The following is a 19,123-nucleotide window of genomic DNA, read 5'->3' as shown; positions in this document are numbered from 1 at the left end:
TGATGAATAGACACTTTGGCCTAAAACTAATAAAAATGTAGATTTTAGGCAATGTGCACCGCCTGAGAGGGTTTAATCTCGACAAATGATCCATAAAGTTCCACGCCCCTCCATGCTGCCCAGCTACAGAAATTCAAAATGAATTATTGGCTGCTAAGCATAATATTTTAAGGCCAATTTCTATGAAACAAGTTATGATCTTTACAATGCACTGTTCTAAATTACTGACACAGGACAAATAACGCTTTGTTCCGTTACTATTTACATGCAAATCTAGTATGCTGGAGTTTATATTAGAAGAAGTAGTTTTCATATAATAATATTGAATGTGATTTTTTTGGTGTGTGTGGGGGGGGTCACACCATTTGGGGGTCACACCATTTGGGGTCTGGGGTCCTAAGGTTAATCTAAAAGCACACCAACATGCGACAGCCTTGACAGTAAGAACCCATTGGCATTCAAAGGTTTGGATTTTTACCCCAAGAATAAAAGAATGATTCAAGGTTATACCAGAAAGCTTTTGGAAGATTTGCCATTATGTCCTCCACATCTTTCTAGTTCACTTAAAGGTGACAGAAACGAGTAATGTGGCAAAGTTTTTTATTTTACAGAGGGAACATTCATGAATATGCTCTGTCCTTGAACTAATCCACTGTTTCTTTTTGAATAGCATAAAAGACAAGGCCATAGTAGTAGAGATATTTTTTAAATATTATTTTGCAAGGAAATCACTAAATTGATATTTTTCTAGTTCAAATCAGTTAAAGTGCTCCCAGTAGCTCAGTTCGCATCTGTTGTATTATAGTTTTTACTTTACTGCTCTGTATAAAAGAGATGTCATGGACGATTAAAAGTAGTGCAAAGGCTATTTGTGTATGGTCATACCACAGTTGCCATTTTTTTTTGGTCATGATGAGAGTTCAAAGGTGGAATAATATTGCTTTTTGTGAATCTAATATGACGGAAAAATTTATTGGGGTTGATATTGATGATAATATCTGGAATGCCTTTTAAAAAGTTAATGTTCTGCTCCCCATTAAAAAGCAGAGGACAGCTTTGTGTATGATACGCTAGGATTAAATATTAATGGTCCCTATTGGGAAACAGAGATTGCTGCCTCAGCAGGCCATGATAGTTGAAAGACACTGGATTAAAATTGATAGAAAGGAACTAAAACCGTATGCCTTCTGTGTAAATAAAACATGTGTGCCATGTTTTTACATGAATTAACAAGAGTTGTGAATATTTGGCCTAATTGAGAAATATCTCTATTGAATGAACTTGGATTAACACGAAGTAGTAAACAATGTGTTTTATTCTGACTTTAAAAACAATAGGTGGTGCCGATTTCTAATACAGATAATATCTCTGTAATACTGAGAATAATGTCTCTGAAGTTGCCATGGTAACTTGGATGACCTTTATCAATGGTCCCTAAAGGTGCTATCAAGGCGAACTATTCAGACATTTTGCGGGGCACAAAGAAGACTCAAGGGAAGTGGTCTTCTTGAGGGACTCAGGATCGTTCAAGAAAGGGGGTACTGCGCTGAACAACTTATTTTCATACTTGTAATATTGCTTGACCAGTTGGGACACCTCTGAGCAATAGTGGTATTATTCATATAAATTCTTTAAATTTTTGACCATGCCTTTGTTCCCTTTTACAAGGTATTCCTGCAGACACCAACGAGAGTGCGGGTGCTCACTCTACTGTGGAATAAATCCTATTTCACAGCAAAAGTGGGGAAGCCTGGAGCATTTCTTAATGCTTTAGCAAAATCGTTTTACTATTATAGAAGGTATTTAGGGAATATGAATACCCATCAATTCTTATGGCAACCCTTGTCCAATCTTCCAGTTCAGCAAAACAATATGACTACGGCAATAAATCTGAAAAGAATGAAGTTCTAATGTTAAATAAAATAAAGTTGTCTATGCCGTTAACATAGAGTACCTTGCTGTTGGTATCAAACTTATATGTTTGGGGGATTTGAATGTTCTCCTTGTGCGTGTGGTTTTTTTTTCCCTCTAAGGTTGAAAGACTCTAAATAATCCATGTTAGGGTGGTGCTCACTCTAATTTATTTTGCAAGAACCAAACCGGAGACAAGTAAGTCCTTTTAGACACCTGCAGGTGGAGAGGCCATTCGTCGGTGTGCGTTCAGCGATGGTCGAATGAGATCGGACTCTGGCCCCATGCAGGGGCATTTTTATTGAAAGAAACAGAGTGGGGTTGAAAGTGGGGGTGTGGGTGGACAGGATGGGGTGAAGCCCCTGCCCTGCTGATCAAAGCATAGCAGGGGGTCTTTTACGACGTGGTGTAAACAAAGCAACTTTGATTGCTTCCTCTGCAGCTAGTCAACCAGTTCAAAAGATCTTGACACTTTGGTCTACTACTTTTGTTAAGACAGGACAAGCTCGGTAAATTATTACAGGTTACATTCCAACATAATCATACGATGAAGATAATCTGTAAACCCTAACAATCCATAGAATGGATTGGCTGTTGAGCAGTTCAGGATGTACCTAACGCCCCAAATCAACTGTTCCCAGCTCACTTTAGTAAAAATAAGCGTGATAGAAAATCAATAAAAATGTGGATTTTCTCTTAATTTCAGAACTGCCTTTTTTTTTTTTTTTTTAATCGCGGCCCCAATACTCCTGAAGTGGTCTAGAACTAGGATCATCAACTGGCGGATCCAGCCCACATAACCATCCAATCCAGCCCGCAACAGTATTCCATAATTATGAGGATAGGAATGTGACTCTTAAAGGCTAGAAATGACTTCGGTTTTGTAATGAATTGGAAAAAATATATTTAAAAAAAAATAAACAAATGATAATGTTGTGCCAAAATTATATTTTTGTTTAATTTTTATTCGATAGTCCGGCTCCCAAGGTGACCATCCGGCAGAATTCTGGCCCTCTGACAAATATAGTTGGTGACCCCTTGTCTAGACCATTTACAAAAAGAATAAATGTGCAGATAAAGAAAATGCAAAAAAGCTCAAATTGTGTCTCTTCTATTGTCATATTTATTAGATGTTTGCTTAAAAAGAAGCATTGAAACTGTGCTTGTAGAACTTATGATAATACCTCGACCTTTCATTTCACATATTCACTATATTATTCAGAATTTAAATGACGTCTTTCCTACTCAACGTTTATGATAGCATCTTGCCTGGTTGTCGGAAGGAAGGTTGGATGGTGGATTTTGCCAGGGACGGATTGTGTCTTTGCCCCCACAGATGGTCGCTGAATGGGACTTTCATAAATCTGAGCCTGGATCGACGGCGGCGTCTGTCAGGGGGCAACCTCATTATAAGCAGCCTGGACCGCTACGGGGATGTAGGCGTCTACCAGTGTATGGCCTACAACACTGCAGGAGCAATCCTCAGCAGGAGAGCACATCTCAAGTTTGCCTGTAAGTCACTCCCTGTCACTTTGTGTCACTCGTCACTCAGCGGTGGCGTGGACATCGCACTCAGTCAGCAAATAATGCAGAGGTGCGCGCAGCAGTTATTTGCAATATTTATCAGACTGCCACCGCTTTAGTGTGAAGCTGCATTAAATGTTAAAAGTATGTTAGAGGGCTTGAGTGTGAAGACCTCTGACTCATCACTTTAAACTTCATGACTAAGAAACAACCCCAATGACTTGTTTACTGAATCCAAGGTGTGTTATGATATTGGATAGTCTGGGACAAAGTAAAGCACCAAGTGTTGTATATTTTGGGCTAACGCATGTTCCGTAGGGGGAAAACTCCGGGAGTGGGAGGGGCAGCTTCGGGGACGTTTAGTGTTGTGATGTACGGCCTGTGAACGGACGGTGTTGAAGAAATAAAGCAGTATTCATCACGTCGTTGCCCGAACCTTCCTTGCTACCTCAGAACCCGGAAAGTAGTAAGGACATAACAAAACTGGCGACGAGGACGTCTGGACTGACGCGTGTTGGCCGGATTCGTCTCGACGGGTGGAGTGGATTGGTGGACTGTGGCAACGTCGTGAGTAGTGTGGCGAAGAAAAAAAAGAAGAGTGGCCTGCTGAGGGGAGACGTCTGTAGGGCAAGCAGTGCCATACAAACAGGAACTTGTAATGGCCGGAATGATTGGCTCAATTGGTCCCTTTGACGAAAGTGTTGAACAATGGGGCTCGTATACTGAGCGTTTCGATTACTTCGCCATGGCTAATGATATAAAGGAGGAGAAGCTGGTGCCCACGTTTTTGAGTGTAATGGGGCCGAAAACGTTTACCTTGCTACGTGACCTACTGCAACCAGAAAAGCCCGGCAGTAAAACATACCGAGAAATAGTGGATGTACTGGCAAACCATCTTTCACCGAAACCCCTGGTAATCGCAGAAAGATTCCGATTTCACAGACGCAGCCAAGAAGAGGGCGAGTCGGTCACCCAGTTTGTGGCGGGCCTACGCAAGCTGGCTGAACACTGTGAGTTCCGGGATGTGTTAAATGACACTTTGAGAGACAGGCTGGTATGTGGACTTAGGAACGAGGCAGCACAGAAGAGATTACTCACAGAAAGTGACTTGACTTTGGAGAAGGCCATTAACATCAGTGTAACAATGGAAATGGCGAAAAAGGAGGCCCAGCAACTAAGTGCTACAGAAAGAGTGCACCAACTCAACAATGATAAACCGAACACGCAAGGGCCATGTTTTCGCTGTGGTAGATCTGGACATCTTGCATCAACGTGCTGGTGCAAAGAGATGGACTGTCGTAACTGTGGAAAAAGAGGGCACATAGAGCGGGCGTGCCGAAGTAAACAGGACATGGACAAAAGCTCAAGGGCTGGGAACAGAAGTGACAATATGAAATATAAACAAAAAAGGCATGTGCGCACCGTTTGCCATGATGATGGAAGAAATAGTGATTCTTCGGAGGAAGAAGTGCCTGTAAATACTATACGAGCGATGAATGTAGGTGAGAGCTCAGGTGGCTACTGGGCTGAACCCAAGTTGGAGGGACATGTGGTGAAAATGCAGATAGACACAGGATCAAAGGCATCACTAGTGTCACACAAGATCTACAGGAAACTCATGAGGCACCTTCCACTACGTCCATCAGACACAGTGTTTAAGGCATATACGGGACATCGAGTGCACATGGAAGGGATGACGGATGTGACTGTTCAGTACCATGGGCGGACAAAAAGGCTTCCCCTTTATGTGACCAAGGGAAATCATCCTGCCATAATGGGGCGTACATGGCTACAGGGAATCCGGCTGGACTGGCAAGCGATAAGGAAACTGTCACACCGTTCCTCTCCGCTACAAGAAATACTCGAGAAACACGAAGAGGTTTTCCGTGATGAATTAGGCAGCATGAAAGATATAACCGTTAAGTTACATGTCAAACCTGGTAGCAAGCCTGTGTTTATGAAAGCTAGACCAGTACCATACGCCATCCGATCCAAGGTAGAAGCTGACTTGGACGCCCTGGTCAAGAATGGGGTTTTGGAGCCGGTGACCATCAGTGAGTGGGCCACACCCATCGTTCCCGTACCAAAAAAAGATGGGGGAATTCGGACCTGTGGAGATTTCAAGGTAACACTTAACCCGGTGTTAGCAGCAGAGCAATATCCACTTCCCCTAATTGATGACTTGTTTGCTGGACTGAGTGGGGGACAAAAATTCAGTAAGGTAGATCTCAGTCAGGCTTACCTACAAATGCATGTAGAAAAAGAGTCACGTGAAATGTTGACCATTAACACACACAAGGGTCTCTTCAGATACTGCAGACTGCCGTTCGGCATCACGTCAGCCCCGGCACTTTTTCAGCGAGCGATGGATCAGATCCTTAGTGGGTTGCCTGGGGTACAGTGCTACCTTGACGATATCCTGTGCACTGGATCTACCGATGACGAGCACCTGCGCAACTTGGATGCTACCCTTCAAAGGCTGAAGGACTACGGCTTAAGAGTCCGTAAGGACAAATGTGACTTCTTCAAGCCATCTGTGGAATATCTGGGGCATGTGATCGATGCAGAAGGACTGCACACTGCACCATCAAAAGTGGCCGCTGTCGTGGACGCGCCCCCACCCCAAAACATCAGCCAGCTACGATCTTTCTTAGGTCTGCTGAACTATTACGGACGCTTCATCTCCAATCTGTCATCACTGCTTCAACCCCTGCACGAACTGTTACGCCGAGACAAAACGTGGAAGTGGACAGCCAGCTGTCAGGAGGCTTTTGAAAAGGCTAAAGGAGCGCTGACTACGTCCAAGGTCCTGACGCACTTCAACCCATCACTTCCACTGCAGCTCGCCTGTGACGCCTCTCCTTACGGAGTAGGGGCGATTCTCTCTCATGTCCTGCCGGGTGGTGAGGAAAAGCCAATCGCTTTTGCATCGAGGACATTGAACAAAACAGAGTCTAACTATGCTCAACTGGAACGAGAGGCACTGAGCATTGTTTTTGGAGTTAGGAAATTCCATCAATACTTATATGGGAGGAAGTTTACGCTCCTGACGGACCATCGGCCCCTCACCACCATCCTCGGCCCCCTACCACCCCGCAACAAATGGGCTTGCTGAGAGATTTGTTCAAACCATGAAGCATGCCTTGAAAACATCACAAGGACAAGGAACACTACATCAGAGACTGCACCACTTCCTACTAACCTATCGGAACAGTCCGCATGCCACCACCAAGACATCTCCTGCTAGCCTGATGCTAAAGAGAGACCTGCGCACCACGTTTGACCTCTTGAAGCCCTCAGCAATGAAGGACATTGTCCAAGGTCAGCAGGAAAAACAGGTTAGGTGCAGAGGACAGGAGGGCAAAGGAAGAGTTTTCAAGCCAGGAGACTCTGTGTTGGCAAGGAACTACCGTGGCGAACCAAAGTGGATTCCTGCCACTGTTATTGCGCAAACGGGACCAGTATCTTATACTGTCCAAACGTCTGATGGTGTATGGAGAAGACATGTTGATCAACTCCTGCAGACTCAGTTAGGGCCAGCAGAGCTGTCCCTCAAAGATCTTCCTGATAGCTCTGCCCACGTCAAAACGCCGGTTCCCATACCCTCCCAAGTGCAGGACTCAATCACACTCGCGCCACCAGTCCCAGCTGAGGATGCGCATGAGACAGAGACTCTGACTTCTTCCTTTGCAGAAGCTCCTGCAACAAGTTCACCATTGGTCGACCGTGGAGCTGATCCTGTGCCCCCAGATAGGAGATATCCTATCAGAGAGCGGCGAGCTCCTGCGCGCTTGGACTTATAGGTTCGCGGTTGACCCGAGTTATGGGGATGTTTAGTTCTAGGTGCGTAATTCCGTGTTGTTCATGCATGTTCATTGTAAGGGGGGAGGAGATGTTGTATATTTTGGGCTAACGCATGTTCCGTAGGGGGAAAACTCCGGGAGTGGGAGGGGCAGCTTCGGGGACGTTTAGTGTTGTGATGTACGGCCTGTGAACGGACGGTGTTGAAGAAATAAAGCAGTATTCATCACGTCGTTGCCCGAACCTTCCTTGCTACCTCAGAACCCGGAAAGTAGTAAGGACATAACACCAAGCAGACCATTTCTTTTGGAAAACAGTTACATGGTTTAGCGAATAGCATGTTTTACCAAATATATGGTATAATCCTATTTTTCACACAATGCGGATGTGTGACAATGACAGTGTTAGAAAAAAGGATTTCCACCGCTCATTAGAGACTCTTCTCATGCAGATCACCTACGCTTCAAGCTATATAGCTATGCACCATTGGTTCCAATCAGCAAGCTTTTAACACATCTGCTGCTGAGTTTTGGTCTGATTTGTTGAAAAGATGACAAATAGATGTAAATGGTTTAATCCTTTTTGCAGAAACAATATTGGCCTTTACAACTTCTTTAAATTCACCGTTGGAGCCAATGAAGAGAGCCTTAACTGTTTTTCAATGCAAACAGTGTGTTGCTACTATTAATCCACTGCGGCGAGCGTCAAGGATTATACAAAGCAAACTGTATAAACTGTTTAACTTCCATGTGAGGTTCACAGACTTCAGAAGTAATGCTTTACTAAAACAAATGATTTGAAATTAAACGTCCCTCTCATTAGACACCAAACCAGACATATTTGCACACCTACTACATACTACCTATTTTTAGCCTGTGTAAAAGAAGTTAGGATGAAAATGAAGTTGCAGATTTTCTTCATGGTTATTTCAAACTTTAGCCTTCCAACATGCCTGAAAATTTTATTTTAATCACAGGGTGACAAAAGACAGTGAGAACTGAATAGAAATCTGCATACTTAATGAATAAACTAGAAACATAGAAGCATAGAACCGTCACAGTAAAAGCATTTATATTTGAAAGTGGGAAACCTCCAAAATCAGAATAAGTAAATTCTAACATGATTTGCAATGCACAATAAAACATGCCTTATAAAATGGCATAAGATGGTTCATTGTGATGGTGCTGTCTAGTAGGCCTGTGGTATGCTATGATATATTATCATATTGCATGACATGCTATAGGAAATTATTGTGTCGTATAAAACTATATACAAGACAGCATGGTAGATTTGATTGTTTTAGTGTATGCCATGGGTTACTATAGGATGACATATAGTATAAATTCCTATGATATAGCAATGTACTATTATTGTACAGGATGGCAGTAGCTCTTGGTTACAATTTCAGGAAGGCAGTTTAAGTTTTCGGTCGGAGCGAAGTCTTTAGTGTGTCTATCTGTGTCACTCTTCCTCTTTGTGTTGCTCAGGCGTGGCTGAAGTGCAATTCCCCCAACAATCCTTTCTAATGGATTTGTGTCGGTGTGCTGCTCAAAGCTTTTACCCTGTCTCTGTTCCACTCACACTCAGTCTGTATGTCAGATCATGTCATCATGTCCCTTTTGTCTTCTCTTCCACCACAGACTTGGATCATTTCAAAGTTCACACCAGAAGCGCCGTATCCGTTCGAGAGGGACAAGGAGTGGTGTTGCTTTGTGGAACGCCCACTTCCTCAGGAGGTTAAAAGCAAATCATCAGATAAAATGAGCTCACCCGAAAAGTTGTATCATGACCAATTAATCCCCTCCCGTCACAGATCTTACATATGCATGGGTCTTTAACGAGTACCCATACTTTGTCCAGCAAGACAATCGCCGCTTCGTCTCTCAGCAGACAGGAAACCTTTACATCGCCAAGGTTGAGCCATCTGACGTGGGCAATTACACGTGTGTGGTGATGAACAGCATCACCAAGGGCAAAGTTCATAGCTCGCCTACATCGCTCATCCTCAGGACAGATGGTAAGAAATAACATTGTGTTTTGGTTTTGATATGGCATGGTGTTATTTGTTGGCCCTCCTTTCAGTATTCAGAACGTTTCGTGTTTCTGCAGTTGTTTGGCCCTTTGATAAATCACCAAGCACTCGTATGCCTTTAAATAAATAGTTGCTTGTCCCGTTTAGGGCAGGAAAACAATGGGCGGCAACTGGTTCCTGGTTCCTCACTTTACTGCTTGGTAAATTTTTAAGCGCGGTTTCCTTTTGGTGCACGTTCACAAAAGTAGTGACTAAAGATTGGCTGTGAGATTAATTAAACATAAGCCATACATCACTGGACACACATTGAGTGTTCCAGTGGCTCGACCAGTTACTTTCCACTCATTGCACAGTACATGTCTTCAATTCAGTCACAAGTTTAAAATAGACACACTGTCTGGCAGTCAAAATCTTTTTCACTCAAGACCAGATTTGAATTATTCCACACGACATTGTTGTGAATGGTCTCAAATGATTTTCTACAATGTGGTCATTCATGTGCTTTTTACTTTACAGCCTATAATTCAAACCATATTACTTGTAAGTCCTGAATAATGAAAGAATGAGATCTTGTGCTTTCCTCTTCATAGGAGTGATGGGTGAATATGAGCCAAAAATAGAAGTTCATTTCCCAGACAATGTACCCGCCGCAAAAGGATCAACAGTTACGCTGGAGTGTTTCGCTCTCGGGAAGTAAGCTGGATTCCTCAACGCTTGTTTTCAATCCTTTGCCATTGGATGAGAAACTAGTGGATAAAGAAAAGTTACGGTGGCAATTAGATTTCTTAAAAGGTAGCATTTTCAACCTTGACAGGTCTGAAAACTTGTGATGTAAATCGGATTTATTTTGTTGACAGCTTCTGTCCCATCCCTTTCGGCTCCGTCAAGCACTTTAGTGCATTGCTATTAAACACTCTCAAACTTTCAGAGGAATTTAAATGAGAGTTTGTGTTGTGTCCTTGCAGTCCTGTCCCAGAGATCACTTGGAAGAGGGCCAATGGCGTTCCATTCCCCAGTAAAGTCAAAATGAAGTACGCCAACGCAGTGCTGGAGATACCCAGCTTCCAACAGGAAGATACAGGAGGATATGAGTGTGTGGTTGAGAACAAGATGGGCAAGAATACAGCCACAGGTCTCCTGACTTTCTTTGGTATACCACTTTTTAATTTCATATTGACTGTCAACCTTTCCCTTTGTACAAGAGAGCTATAAAAAATTACGGTTGTGTTTTGGAACCATGCTTTATAGCAGAGCTGGGAGTCTGTACTGTACATGTTACCCGTTTAAGATTCAAGCAAGTCCCAAGCGACTGTGGCAAAAATGAAGCTTGTCAATTGTCAACTCGTCAACTCATCATTACTTGAGCAAGTCTTAAGTCATACAAACGTGCTGAGTCACAACATACTGAAATACATGAGATACCGAGTAGCTTTTATTGGTTCCAAAACCAGTCTCTGTATCATGTATATTGTCTTTTCAATTAAACGCATAATTCGTCTAGAGCTAACACAAATTGCAGGATGCGTATGCTCAATATGAGCAGGCTCTCATTTGACCTGTTTTCAATGAAGTGGCACATTTTTGCCCCATCCAAATATCTACTAGGCCTTGTGTTTGTGTTCCCTCAGCCAAGCCTCAGTGGATTCAGACCATGAAGGACACAGCCCTGGCCATAGAGGAGAATTTGAACTGGGAGTGTCGCGCCAACGGCAAACCTAAACCTATTCACACATGGCTGAAGAACGGCCAGCAGCTGCTCTCCAGGGTAAATGTGCACTTGTCTTCACCAGTGTTTTATTCGCAAGATTTAATCTTCCCATTCAACCCACCCTTTGATTTTTTTTCCCTCAATGTGTGCCATCATTGCTGCTTTTCCAAGTGCAATTCAGGGTACGATGGAAGGAGAGTGTAAACATGTCACTGAGTGACATGGCTCACTGTCTACTCGGCAGATCACATCGAGTGCAGCACTGTGGTCCCCGTGGAGGTTGCTCCATTTCATCTGAATAGAGTCACTCGCAGCTCTTCATTATTAATGCCGCATATTTAAGACCCGCCTGATTAAGGGACAGTGAGCTTAATGTAGTCTGAAATACACCTTGCTACCGCAGCCTATGTTAGCCTATGTGAGAACCACAGCTTTTAGCTTGATTGTCTAACATTACAGAGATTTATTCATGTGAGTCTTGAATAACGCCTCACCGCAGGCCTAATTCAATGAGATTGACCTCAACACAGCCTGTCTGACAAAAGCATTTATTTCAAGTGGACATGTTGTTTCATCATTCAACGGCATGTCTTTGAAGCTATTTACAAGACAGGCAAAAATGAAATGAGCTCACTGGACACATAATCAGTAGCAAAATTGTCAGCATAGGCGTTTAGAACTGCTCAGGAGGCATTATCTCATGGCTCATCTGTGTGATGTTAACTTTACAACAGGAAAGACATTATCGACAATGTAGTCGTGGATCAGGTAGAGTTATGCATGTTAGGGCACCATTACACGTACACTAACTGACACAACCAACAATTACTGGTGACGCTATCAGGACTGACCAGTAAGACTGTTGTCCAATGATGTAACATGAGCAGTCACAGAAATGTCAGCCCATCATGATACAGTCACACTCTTGCAGGAAGATGGAATCTCCGGAAATGCAAAACGGTAATCAAAATAATACGTAGTACATACTTTCATGAGGCGTTCATTTAATATTTGAATATGTTCGGTGTCACTATTGTAGAGGGTCCCCCCGCCCCCCAATTTTTTTTACATCATTGAAAATATCAATATTTTACTTTACTATTTTATTACTATTATTTTTTTTTTTCTCCTTCTCTTCTTTCTTGTTATTCACGGGAAAGACAACAATAAGGAAAAGTAATGCTATTAGAGGTAACTGCAAATCTTATTTTCTGTCTTAAATTTGATAGGGGGTGGGCTTAAATAAATTTTACTTCTTCCCATTCCTTTTGAAACAGGTAGGCTCTACCTATTTGGTACAGTGGATTTTTTTTTCTGTTTGTATTTGTTGTTAGAGTCATAGTTTTAATGACTTTCACCTTGCTTGTGCCTTTGAATGTATATGTGTCTTCATTTGATTGGTTATTTGTGGTTTGCCTGTTTGAAACAAATTAATTCATCAAATTCATCATCATCAATATCTGAGTAACTGCATGCCCTAGGCAAAAGAAACTGATAGCCTTCAATTTGAAAAATAAAAGTTTTTTTCATCAAAAGTATTCCTTTTCCTTTCACCAACAGCCTTCGTTTTTGCATTTTTTTGTGGCTGCCCGAATCTGATCAGAGCTAAGTTTTTTGTGTTTTATTGAATTTCTGTGAAAATGAAAGCTTTTGAGTCTTATTTGATCAAGCATATTCTACCACGCAAAATGCCTTTTTATCCCTAGTAAATGTTACGTGATCAAAATTAGACATGATTTGACAAAGATTAAGAGACCATTTAATAGTCAACATGGAATATTTTTCATTTGAGTGTATAAGGCTGCTGGAAGAAAGACTGGCTTGCAAACTATAACTTGTGGTTTACATACTGATTAGCTTTTGCTGGGTTCTTTATTGCAACAATAAATGTGATTTCTACCTGGATTAATTCATTTTTTTATTTATTAATCCAGTATTGATCTATGCCCAATCCGATGCCTATTCAACTCCGTCCATTGAGCAAAGCTAAGGCTATCTTAAGTGTCAGGCAATAATTACTTTCTTTCATCCCTCACAGGACAGGATCCTTGTGAAGGACGGCGTTCTCTCCGTGTCTGTGCTAACACTTTCCGATGCCGGAATGTACCAGTGTGTGGCCGAGAATGAGCACAGCATTATATATTTTGCTGCTGAACTAATGGTTTTAGGTAGGGTGGCATTTATCTCTCCCTTAAATCATCAAATCATTGTTGCTCCAGAATTTAAAGGTCATTTCACTGACGTTTTAAAAGGTTGCCTGGCTTGGTGGATAATGGGGTCAGTTAGGATGTTTTGTGGAGGTCAAACACATTTAGAATATATTTTCCGATATTTACCTGCCAAATGAGAAGTATGATAACAGTAATAATTAATCGTGAAAAAAAGCAAAATAATCTTCAGCCTGAATTCACAGTGGACACTGACGTTTAACACAATTCTTTCTGTGATGCTGTTATAGACTTCAAAGTCTTTTTTTCATTTTAAAATATCTCCATGGAAAATAAAGTGTATTTATTGAGACTGTCATCGTTCTAAAAAAATGATTCAATGTAGAAAATGATTGACAAAAAGTATTTTTGTTCCTCATCAGCTTCTCCTCCAGACTTCACAGGGACTGTCCTCAGAGCTTTGCTTAAGGCCAAGGCAGGAAGCACGGTGACATTGGAGTGCAAACCCCAAGCATATCCCTTGGCGAGCATTTTATGGAAGAAAGGAAACCTTCCTATTCTCACCAACAACAGGTGAGAACTGAAGTTCTGATATTCATTCATTGTTTAGATCAATGTAGATTCTTGAAAACATTCTTTTAGAGGACTCAATGAAATTCTCAGTTGAGACATGAACAGCAAATTAAGTTCATTCAGCCATGCGTGAAGCGCTCATTGACAGAGCTCGGATCCTAGAATCAAGTCAGGACTCTTAACTTTATCACATGATAAAGTGACTTGGCATTAATGTTGGCTCAAAAACTGCTGTGTGTGTCATTGAAATCCTCTAGGATCACTCTTTCACCAGATGGAACGCTAAGGCTTGCCAATGTGAGCAAGGCTGATGCGGGCAGCTATACGTGCTTCGCCAGGAATAGATTTGGCATGTCGAGTACAACTGGAAGGCTCCTTGTCACAGGTAAACTCCGTTTAATCGCAAGATGTTGATGCACTGCGCAGCTCAGTGCCAATGACTTTTTCACTTTGACTTTTGGTTCATTTAGATATTCCCATGAGAAATTATCGACAAACTTTTAGCACAGCTAATGGAAAAAGGGTTGAAAAAAGAAGGTAGCAGGTTACAGACAATTCTAATCACTATTGTTGTTAGGGTTTTACCACTAGAATGTGAATCATCAGCCACTGAGTGTGCAGACTCGGTCCTGGAGGACCACTGTCCTGCCTGTTTTCCAGGTTTCCTTTGCTTCAACTTAACTGATTCAAATGCTCATGATCGTTATCAAGGTTCTTCAGAGCTTGCTGATGATGTCCAATTGAATCAGGTGGGTCGCAGCAAGGAGCTATGGAAAACGGGCAGGAAAGCGGCCAGAGCTGGACAGACCTGATCTAGTATTACAGTTTCCATCAATCAGTTAACTTTTCAGCACAGTAATGGGGCAATTTCTTATAGCATGAGATAATGACTATTTCAAAGAAATTAAATAAGTGTTTGCCAAAAGAGGGAAAAGAATCAGTTAACACATAAAAAAAAAAAAAATCTAAATAAAATGATGTATCGTTTTGAAAAATTAACTCTTAGAACATTGAAACTCCAAAGCTCAAAAACAAATATTGCAACAATACTTGATGAATCATAAGCCTCCTATCATTGGGAGGATCACTGTTACGATGTCCTTACATTATGGATACCTGTGCAAAAATTTGAATCTACATTTTGGCTCTATTGCTTTGTCAAGGTGGAGTCAATTTGCTCAACCCTCTCTGCAAATGGAAACAATCTATGGTCACTTTTAAATTTACATTGGTTGTTCTGTGTGGTTGCATTTTGTGACAGTTGCTATAAATCGCTTGGAAGGTGTTTGAGAAAAATACCGCCATCAAATGTTTCCCTTAGAGGAGGTGAAACAAGCCATTTTATACCTTGAATGGAGGCCATGAAAGTGTTGTGGGGAGTTGTTACAAATGTTATTGTTGAAGATGATATGTCATGATATCCAGATTCATTGTTTTTTCTATGTTCTCTGTTCCTCTACATTAGTAAACTTTTTCTATCATCCCTGATTAGGGTTACTAAGATTAATCGGCTAATCATGACTATATCGCCAACCAACGACATACGTACTTGGTAGTCGACGTCATCATTTTTATTTTTGCAGTTTTCTTTTTCCTCTTGAAATTGCCTTGCCTCCTGCTGCTTTCTGTTTTGCCTGTCTGTGCGCAGTAGTGGTAATCCAGATCATCCGTGATGTAAACACTTCAATTTCATGGCTAGTCGATGTTAGCAACACTCTAAAGTTTCACCCAAAACAATGCAATGCAAGCTTGTCTTTTATGGCAGCATGGCTGTGAAAGAAAAGAAAAGCAGATTGTGCCTGATGCATGATTCAGTTTTTGACATAGGAACAGTCGTGTCTGCAACATAGCCTCAACAAGGCCGGGGGAAACAAACAAAGCAACCAAACATTACGACACGAACGCATGAACCCTGCAATTAATTCTGTTCTCGCAAAATCACTCGCAGTTTCCTTTTATGAAAGAGCAGTAAAAGGTGTTTTGTGGACTTTTAGCTGGAAAATAGTTTTTTTTAACTTCCTGATTAGGATTTCCAATGCGATGATTAGTGAAAACAAGTTTGGTAGCCTGCGCAAATTGCCACATCGACTGTGAAAAACTCCAAAGCATGATTAAAGTATCAATCTGGTTTTATGTTGCACTCATGCCAAAACATGAACAGCACACATCCTCCCTCAACATCAAACCATCAACAGCAGCACATAATCCAGTTCATTACAATATACCGCATTTTAAAATGCTAAAAAATAGGTTTCTTCTAATCATTCAGGATTTTTTTCATTTGACATGCGCAGCTCATTCTGATTTTGTAGCTCAATTGAATACTTTTAAGTTATGCAAACAAATGAACACGTTAGAAAGTAATGGGTTACCCGAATATTGTCTAAAACTTTTTTTGCAGTATAAGGACTGCTCAAACACATTGTTTTCTCAGCCTAGAAGTCTGTCTACAATGCAAAGTCACAATTCACTACTGCTTAGCAGTTAACAATGCTGACAATCATCTCACAGAAAGCCAACTGTCACTCACCATTCACTATCAAGTGGTAGCGCCATTAACTGCCTCTTGAGTTCAGTAGTGAGTGACATTTGATAATACTTGAATATGAATCACATATTTTTCAGTCACAGTTTTCCCTCATGTGTGACCCTGGAACAAAACTTAACAGATAATAAAATACAGGAGTTCCTTGTTCAAGACAGACAATAAACAACTCTACCCAATAGAACATATAGAAAGAGGAACATCAGTGCAAACGCTTTATTCTCACAAGGGTCGCAGGCGTGCTGAAGCCTATCCGAGCAGTCTTCGGGAGGATATCTCTCTTAATATTTCTGTGTTTCATCAGATTATTTCATTGAACAACAAAAATATTACCGTATTTTCCGGCCTATAAGGCGCACCGGCCTATAAGGCGCACCTTCAATGAATGGCCCATTTTAAAACTTTATCCTTATATAAGGCGCACCGGCCTATAAGGCGCACCATTAATGCATCATGTCAGATTTTTAATCCAAATCAAATCATTCTCCATTTTATCTTTTTTATTTCAACTTCAGACGGAAACAAATTACTTTATAATCATAAAATAATGATCCATAGTCTTTTTGAGTCATGATTCATAGTCTTCAGCGGGCCACTTATGATTAATTTCATGACACAATGCTTTGGGCCAGTTTAAATTTAGGAATTTGGTCCATATATAAGGCGCACTGGGCTATAAGGCGCACTGTTGGTTTTTGAGAAAATTTTAGGTTTTTAGGTGCGCCTTATAGGGCGGAAAATACGGTAAATCAATCATGAAAAAAAATAATTACTAAGATACAAAATGGCCCGATAGCAGATGGATCCGGACATGGAAGCGTTCCAATAATCAAATTGGGTGTAATATGTCTTGTCTCCACCGTGGGATAGTGGGAAACGCAATTTCGATCTCTTTGTATGTCTTGACATGTGAAGAAATTGACAATAAAGCAGACTTTGACTTTGATAAGATTGAATAAACTGCACAGCTGTCCGATCAGTCGAAAATGTATGCACACACAAAACATCAATGCGTGCTTTGTGACTCCTCCTTGACTTAGCCAATTTCGTTGTTTAAGTAGAGAATAAGAAATTGAAAATGGTGCGAGTGGGTACGAGAGAGGGCGAGCTGTGAGGACAGTCAAAGAAAGGACATTCAATATAAACAATTGTACCTTAATAGATCCTGTAGATAGATTGTTCACTTTGTTAGTTTTCATCACTGTCCATCATTTGTTTAGTTTTGCCTCTCTCTTTCGCACTCCCTTTTGTCACCCACATATTTTTTTTAAATATATATATTGTTTTGCCCTTTTTGTGCAGCTGTGCCTTTAATTCATTTGGAGCCTTGACACAATGAATTGATTCGATTGTTCAATGTTCTGCGGGTTTCCTGCTTGCTTTATAAATGTGCTGCATGCTATGGTCTGCAGTGAAAAAGTGATAAGTGTTATTCTTTTAAATTACCGACACATTTCTCGAGGCTATAATGCAGGCAGTGACACAGAGCCACGACCTGTACATTGATTATTACTAGCTTAAGTAGTAAGGGACAGCCTTTCGATGTCATTTTTTTTAATCCTTTGGCAGACTCTTAAAGGTGCAGCTTGAGAGCAAATCTTCTCTCTGTTCTTCAATTCATTCCAGCAGAATTAACTTGCCTTTAAATGAAGACTCAAAAGCTAACTTAAAAGGAACAAGAAAGTAAAAAGTACTTTAGATGTTGCAGAACCTGGTAACAATAAGAGCAGCATCTGGGTTTCACCATGGTGAGGCTGGATTAGGGCAGAGCCCTTAATTAAGAAGTAGATGAGATAAATTGTTCTGGAGTAAGACAACTTGTACAGGTAAATCACCCTGTCCCTTTCAACTGCTCCTCTCTGTAATTTCCATAGACGTAAATAACCAAAGTTTCCATTTTTTTTGCACATAAAACAATGACAGCAAAGAACAAAGTAGTCAGATAAATAAATTATTTTCATAATGAGTAGATTAAAATGCACAAAACAGATAAAATAAGTAAATCATCCATGCAAGCAAATACATTGCACATAAAATGGAAATTGAACTATTTTTGAACCGTTTTTATTATTATTTTAGCCCTGTCAAGTCCAATTCCTTTGATTCAAGAACATTGAGGGTGAATGAATACTCTGTAATATCTAAACGATATGCTGTAGATAAAGATTTGTTTTGAATCAAACACTAACTCAAGCATTCCTACACTTTAAGAGTGCCACAGACCAATTAAAAAATTCTCTGTGATCCGACAATACTTTAAATAACTCCCAAATGTATGGTTTTTTTTCAACTATGTTCATCTACTGTTTGGCAAGCAGTGAGCATTGATTCCAAGCAAAAACAAAAGAGTGGCTTTGTTTCTTGTATTAAAATCTATCAACCAAGACACCCACTGATAATCTGATGAATGTGTTGGCCTTGAAGTGCAAATCACAAACACAGAAAATCCAAGACAAGAAAAAAAGTAATTAATGATGAACTTTCAGTTACTAATACACTGGTAACTAGTGTATACAAAATGTCAACACAAATTAACTCCCCTTTTGAGACTTATTTCAAATTAATCATTTGCGTCTCTTCATCTAGACTCTCTTATCCTTAAAAAGCACAAAGACCTCCGTGCCTGCTCTTCCCATCACCTGTTAAAATTTAAAAAACTGTCCACCAACGTCACGTATTTATTGTAGATCAGCACTTTTTTGTTTTTATTGAAGATGACTTTTTGATGTAATTTATCGTCACCTTTCGGCCTCTCTGTTCGAGGGTATCATATCAATAAATGGAGAAATGATGTTGAGGTATCCATTTTGGCATTGGCAAGAACTTTGTCACATGGGTGAAACGAGTGTATTCACACCCTC

General features: G+C 40.8%; 1 protein-coding gene across 1 annotated transcript in view; it reads left to right on the top strand.

Moving 5' to 3' along the window:
• Positions 1–19,123, top strand: part of LOC133145165 (contactin-3-like) — a 54,123-nt gene that overhangs the window by 9,916 nt on the left and 25,084 nt on the right. The window contains exons 4-12 of the mRNA XM_061268334.1: positions 3,248–3,423; positions 8,877–8,972; positions 9,050–9,253; positions 9,859–9,961; positions 10,234–10,418; positions 10,897–11,033; positions 13,015–13,144; positions 13,567–13,717; positions 13,975–14,102. Of these exons, the coding sequence (XP_061124318.1) occupies positions 3,248–3,423; positions 8,877–8,972; positions 9,050–9,253; positions 9,859–9,961; positions 10,234–10,418; positions 10,897–11,033; positions 13,015–13,144; positions 13,567–13,717; positions 13,975–14,102 (1,310 nt within the window). The remainder of the gene's footprint in view (positions 1–3,247; positions 3,424–8,876; positions 8,973–9,049; positions 9,254–9,858; positions 9,962–10,233; positions 10,419–10,896; positions 11,034–13,014; positions 13,145–13,566; positions 13,718–13,974; positions 14,103–19,123) is intronic.

This window comes from Syngnathus typhle, linkage group LG2 (genome assembly GCF_033458585.1).
Source record: "Syngnathus typhle isolate RoL2023-S1 ecotype Sweden linkage group LG2, RoL_Styp_1.0, whole genome shotgun sequence".
NCBI classification, from domain to species: Eukaryota; Metazoa; Chordata; class Actinopteri; order Syngnathiformes; family Syngnathidae; genus Syngnathus; species Syngnathus typhle.
The sequence above is the reverse complement of the archived record's forward strand: the minus strand, read 5'-3'. Positions and strand labels throughout refer to the sequence as shown.